At 49.2% G+C, this 6363-nt stretch overlaps 1 protein-coding gene across 1 annotated transcript in view; it reads left to right on the top strand.

Moving 5' to 3' along the window:
• Positions 1 to 3282: 3282 nt before the first annotated feature.
• Positions 3283 to 6363, top strand: part of Qrich2 (glutamine rich 2) — a 28395-nt gene continuing 25314 nt past the window's right edge. Inside the window, exons 1-2 of the mRNA NM_001416895.1 lie at positions 3283 to 4046; positions 4165 to 4230. Of these exons, the coding sequence (NP_001403824.1) occupies positions 3468 to 4046; positions 4165 to 4230 (645 nt within the window). The 5' untranslated portion in view covers positions 3283 to 3467. The remainder of the gene's footprint in view (positions 4047 to 4164; positions 4231 to 6363) is intronic.

The following is a 6363-nucleotide window of genomic DNA, read 5'->3' as shown; positions in this document are numbered from 1 at the left end:
TGTATACTGGGCACCTGTTCCACCATGGAGCCTTGTCTGCAGTCCCTAAAAAGCTGAACTGAGCAGTGACGCTGTTGGCCGCATTGCTGAAGAGACTGCACTTGCAGTCCCAGTCCCAGTCTATACTGTGGAGGCCTTCTGCAAACACAGCAGAGCTCCTTGGATCTCTGAGCCTGCTCCAGTTGGGAGAGAGGAGGGCGGCCTCAGGAAAGGAAGTGGACTTGCTAATGGGTTCTAACAGCCAGGAAGGAGTCTTTTATTTGTCTAATTGTATTCCACTCCAGGGAAGTTTCCTCCACTCCTTTATCCCTTAATGATGAGGAAGGTTCCCAGCCCACAATCAGGACTTTGTGCACACTGGCTTTTTCAAGCACACAAAGAAGTTGCCTTCTGTTAATGGGCCACATAGGGGAAAATTGACCAAAGGACTGGGTCATTAAGGTAATTAGCTTGGAGGCAGAAGAAAGCTGTAACCTAGTAGGCAGAAGAGAAGCATGTCACACACACTGTGAGGGTGGGGTGTCCGGTGCTTTGTTCTCTAAGACATGAACCGGATGCTGGCTGACTGTGATGCGATGCCCCAGCGCTGGGGTTCAGCCTGTGGAGCCATGCCTGGCCTTTGGTATGGATTTTGAGGGTTCTCAAGCTTACATCACAAGTGCTTTTTACCCTCTGAGCCATCTCCCCAGTTTCATGAGACTTGGTGTGGGTTTTTCTTCAAGACAGGCTTTCTCTGGAACCCTCTCTGTTGACCAGGCTGGCCCACCTCTGCCTTCCAAGTGCTGGAATTAGAGGCGTGCACCATGCCGTTCGATCTTAACAAGTCAAGATGGACAGATAACTAGTCCCCTCCGGGTCTGCCTGCAGTTGTGAACTGGAGAATTATCTCAGTGAAGCGCCCACCAGAGAAGCACAATGACCCGAATTCCATCAGTGGTGTGGTAGCGCACACTGGGTAGTTCTAGTACTAGGGAGGGCAGACAGGCTAGAACTGCTAACAGCCAGCCTTGTCTGGCACTGCAGATCCCATAAGGTGGTGGCTCAGCAGATGGCATTGACCTCTGATCACGGGGTTCTTCTGAATTCTAAAGATGACATATTTTCAGCTAATATTTTCCTTTCCCCCGGTTTCAAATATAGGAATTACAAATATGCATGTAGTACTAGTAGTGCACATAGTTCCTGACTTAGAAAATGCCACCCGCCTGTTGGTTTCTGTGACTCCTGATAGGCTTGACCAGGATAACCTAAGTTGCAGGCCAGTGCTAGCCCTCAGATTTGATCCTCTGTATCATCAGAAAGTCGAAGATGCTAGGCCTCCAGGTGTGAAAAGTGGGCCTCTGAAACCGCTTGGCTGACTGCTTGGTGGTGGCATAACTGGCTGCTAACACTGCAGAGATCGGACTTGAAGGTAGCTGGAGATGGCCTGGCGGTTAGACAGGATTTGGTTCCCAGCATCTGTATGGTAGTTCTCTGTAACTGGTTCTAGGGGATCCAGGACGCCCTGGGTCTGCATGCACATCTATGTGTCCACATATATACATCCATTTCAGGCGCAATAATATTTATAAAAAGGGCTGGAGAGAGGGTTGGGGATTTAGCTCAGTGGTAGAGCGTGAGCGCAAGGCCCTGGGTTCGGTCCCTAGCTCCGGAAAAAAAGAAAAAAAAAAAAAAAAGGGCTGGAGAGATGGCTCAGTGGTTAAGAGCACTGGCTGCTCTTCTAGAGGCCCTGAGTTCAAATACCAGCAACCATATGGTGGCTCCCAACCATCTGTAATGAGATCTGATGCCCTCTTCTGGTGTGTCTGAAGACAGCTACAGTCGCATATAACAAACAAATCTTAAAAAAAAAAAAGAAAAAGGGGTTGGGGGACTTAGCTCAGTGGTAGAGTGCTTGCCTAGCAAGCTCAAGGCCCTGGGTTCGGTCCCCAGCTCCGAGGAAAAAAAAAAAAAAGAAAAAGAAATAAAGCCAAGTAGATATCCAAGTTTGATGCTATCAGCCTGATGTACATAGAGGAGTGAGTTCCAGGACAGTCAGGGCTACACCTCTGAAACACAGGTATAAATTAATAATAAAATAAGCAAGCCCCCGATTACTGGTCTGGCTGTGTGTGCCCAAAGCTCGAACCTAAGGCTTTCCTGCAGCCTAGCTTTTAAGTTCTAAGACGACAATAATTCTCAACCTTCCTAACTGTGACCCTTTAATGCAGTTCCTCCTGTGATGACCAGCCATAAAATTACTGTTGCTACTTCATGACTAATTTTGCTACCGTTATGAATCACAATGTAAATATCTGATAGTCAGATGTCTAATACGGGACCCCAAAGGGGTCATGACCTTCAGGTTGAGAGCTGTTGTTCTAAGGTCAGAGAACAAATGCCCAGAGGATTAGGATGTTGGCCTGCTGTTGCCAGGAAATGGAAATACAACAGTGGAAATTCCCTTTAAAAACTGACCATTGGGCTGGAGAGATGGCTCAGCGGTTAAGAGCACTGACTGCTCTTCCAGAGGTCCTGAGTTCAAATCCCAGCCACCATGTGGTGGCTCACAACCATCTGTGGCTCACAGTGGGATCTGTTGCCCTCTTCTGGTGTGTCTGAAGACAGCTACAGTCTTATATAAATAAAATAAATAAAAAACAAAAAAAACAAAAAACCTGTGCCCATTCAGACTAAACTACAACTTTTTTTTTTTTTTTTTTTGGTTCTTTTTTTCGGAGCTGGGGACCGAACCCAGGGCCTTGCGCTTCAAACTACAACTCTTAACTCTAGCCATGGTACGTTCCTTTCCACAACTTTCAGTGTTTTCTTCAAAAAACACCCCAGTTGCTGAGAGCTCCAGAGTCCTGAATTGAGCTACTAAATGAGGTTAGGGAAAGCCTTATCCACCTCTTGAGTGAACAAAATTATGTAGAACTGCCTCTAAGAGGCACCAACGGGGACCCACCCGCACCCCCATGGCCTCAGGCACCGCATCCCTCAGACTTGCCTGCCTAAATGCAGGTCTCCATGGCGTCCCGTGAATCATTAGGTCTCCTTCGGCCCTACTAGAGCTAGTGGCTCTAACTTTCTGTGTTGAGGGGTTGGATGGCTCACAGGAGCCACCGCAGCTTCTCCTCCCAACTGACCTGTTCACAATGCAAATGCTCTGGTCCTGCATAATCATGCCTTTCATTAAGAGCATTACTAAAAATAAGGACTGGCCCAAGCGCATGTTCTTAGAATCTCTGGAGTCCCGCGCCTCAGCAACCCTGCCGCAAACCGTGCGCCCTCGTTCCAAACGTCCACCGGCCAGAGCCGGGCTGGCTAGAAGAGCGGAGCCCAGGGCTCCAGCTTGGAAGCCACAAACCCACAAGCAGGGCCACCTGCTGAGATCCCTGCTGGCCCCATAAGCTTGCTGGGAGCGAGGAGGCGCTTGGTCTCCTCTCCCTTCTTCCCTGGTTCTGCGAGTCCCAACAGGGCACACGATGCCGCCGTCGTTGTTGGCTAACAGGGTCTCCCTCCGGGAGCTAGCCGACCTGGCAATTGGCACCCCAGAGGTGGGCGCAGTGAACTTTACGGCCCTGCACACTCTGATCGTGGCCATTCTCAAGAGCCTCAACCTCCAAGAGGTACTTATCGACTTCCACTACCCATCGACTGAGTCGGGCCGTTCAGTCGAGTTGAGCCACAGCGCCCCGCATGTGTCAACCAGCAAAGAGAAGCGCCGGAGTCTGCCTAAGCTGACACAAACTCCGCAAGAGCTGGAATGTCAGGTGAAGGACTTGGGTAGCCAGGTACTGGACCTCACCAAACAGCTTAAAACTATGGACGACAAAATGCAGGGCATGGCCACACAAATAGATCACATCTCCATAATCCCCGAGCTCCAGCGGGAGTTGTCTAGGTCAGGAGAGGAGATGGCTGTGATGACTCAGCAGATGTCCATGACAAAGTTCTCCAAGATCTACGAATCTCAGGAGATGATGGAGAAACCTGAGCCCACAGCCGAGACGATCACCCAGGGAGTACAAGCAAAGCTCTCAGGGACTCTCAGCCTGACCAAGGTGGGTACACTGACCCTACAAAGCCTCCGCTACTCTGGACCACCCTTCAGGCCCTAAGCTACCCCCAAAACAAGGGGTGCCAGGTCTGGCCTCACACAGCTTCTACTCTACCTTGCAGATCACCGATGTGCTCCAAGACCTCACAGAAGACGTGAAAATTCTGAAGCAAGCACCTGAGCTGCAGGTGAGGACACCCTAGGGACCAAACCTCATGAGTGGGTTGTTCCTTCGCCTCTGCTCTCTTGCCTCTTTTTTTTTTTTTTTTTTTTATTTTAATGATTTGTTTGTTTTTGGTTTTGTGTATGTGTTTGCTTGGAGTGCCTGAAGTCTCCAGCAGAGGGCATCAGATTCCCCGGAACTGGAGTAGGAGAGTTGTAAGGGGCTGTGTAGGTGCAGGAGACCATGCCCGGATCCTCCAAAAGGGCAGCCAGAGCTCTTAGCGGCTGAGCCATCTTTCCAGCCCCATCCCGTTTCCTAAAGCCATTAATAACTTATCAAGATACCTATAAAACCTAAATTCGTTTAGAAGGTGGCTGACAACATTGCAGGGTATTCTTAAAGTGAATTTCCTTAAAAATTGAGAGTATCCTGGTGTAGTGGTCCCTATAACCCTAACACTTGGAAGGCAGAGGCAGGAGGATCTCTGTGAGTTTAAGGTCAACCTGGTCCACACAGTGCTACACAGTGAGACCCTGTCTCAAAGCAAACTAAATGAAGTATGCAGTTCCTGTTTTATTGCTGTGAAGAGACACCATGGCCAAGACAAAAGAAATTGGGGCTTGCTTACAGTTTTTAATTAATAATTAATTAATTAATTAATATAGAGTACTCTGTAGCTGTTAGACACAGCAGAAGAGGGCATCAAATCTCATTACAGATGGTTGTGAGCCACCATGTGGGTGTGGGATTTGAACTCAGGACCTCCGGAAGAGCAGTCAGTGTTCTTAACCACTGAGTCATCCCTCCAGCTTGCTTACAGTTTCAAAGGTTTAGTCCATCAGGCACACAGGCAGACATGATGCAGGAGAAATAGCAGAGAGCTCTATAACCAGATCAGCAGGCAGTAGGAGAGAGACCCTGGGCCTGGCTTTGACTCTCAGTGACACATTTCCACCCAAGACCATGCCTCCCGATCATTTCAAACAGCGTCACTCCCTAAACATTTAAGTACTTGAGCCTATGGGGCCATTCCTCTCACACCACCACAGGAAGCAAATTAATAAGGAGTGCGTAAGGAACGATGATTACTGCCTGGAGTCCCAGTAACATTTGGGACACAGAAATGAAGTAGTACCAGGCCAACTCAGTCAGTCTGGCAACTGGAGAAGTGCTGGGTCTTTGCTCAGCCTCCAGGGGGCAGCAGAGGTCCGAGGAAAATACCTCATATACACAGAAGAGGGTGGAAGGTGGAGTCCCGTGAGGGAGAAAGATGGGATTGAATGGTCCAGGCTCTCAGATGGGGAAATCTCCACACCTCAGAAGCTTGGTGTATTTATTACTTAGAGCTGAGCAGGGAGGTTGGGTTACGCATACAACTAACAGGGAGGTACAGTGGCTAGACACAGCTGAACAAGGAGGCAGGTTTAGCCTGTCCCTGCTGCAGAGCCCTCTGTAGAGGAGCAGTGCGTTTTCTGCACACACTGCCAACATCCATACACGGACCAGAAAAAGGCTTTCCCATCTCCCCTGAGCCTTATGCGTATGTGTGCGTGTGTGTGTGCTGGGGGCACTTCACCATTCCCTCATGGCTGTGAGGCGCTGACTCAGGTGTGCCAGGGTCAACTTCACTCAGAACTTCACGCCACTCCCTCCAGGGGAGGATAAAGAAATCAGGAAGTTCACGTATACTGACGACCCGAGGATCAGTCCTCGTGAGGACAGTAGATCAGGTACCAGTGCCTCCTCGTGATACGAGCTACGGCGAACTGGGGACACTTTCATCTTGCCTTTGGTTTTCCTGAGGGAGAAGTTAGCCCTGACAGTTCTCCAGGTGCTGTCCTGTGAACACAAGGAAACACCAAGCAAGTCTGTTCAAGTTGAACATACATCTTCTCACAGGGATTAGGCCGAGTGGTTATAGGTGGCCCATCAGAAAGGAAGGAGGGAGAGACGGCCCCAAAGAGAAAAAGGACACAAGACAGGAGGCCCAGCCCTGGGTGGATCTCTGGCTTTTTTTTTCTTTTTTAAAGATTTATTTATTATTTATTATATATGAGTACACTGTAGCTGTCTTCAGATACACCAGAAGAGGGCATCGGATCTCTTTACAGATGGTTGTGAACCACCATGTGGTTGCTGGGAATTGAACTCAGGACCT

Source organism: Rattus norvegicus, chromosome 10, assembly GCF_036323735.1.
Source record: "Rattus norvegicus strain BN/NHsdMcwi chromosome 10, GRCr8, whole genome shotgun sequence".
Taxonomy (NCBI): domain Eukaryota; kingdom Metazoa; phylum Chordata; class Mammalia; order Rodentia; family Muridae; genus Rattus; species Rattus norvegicus.
Note: the sequence above shows the minus strand (reverse complement) of the source record. Positions and strands in the feature narration are given on the sequence as shown.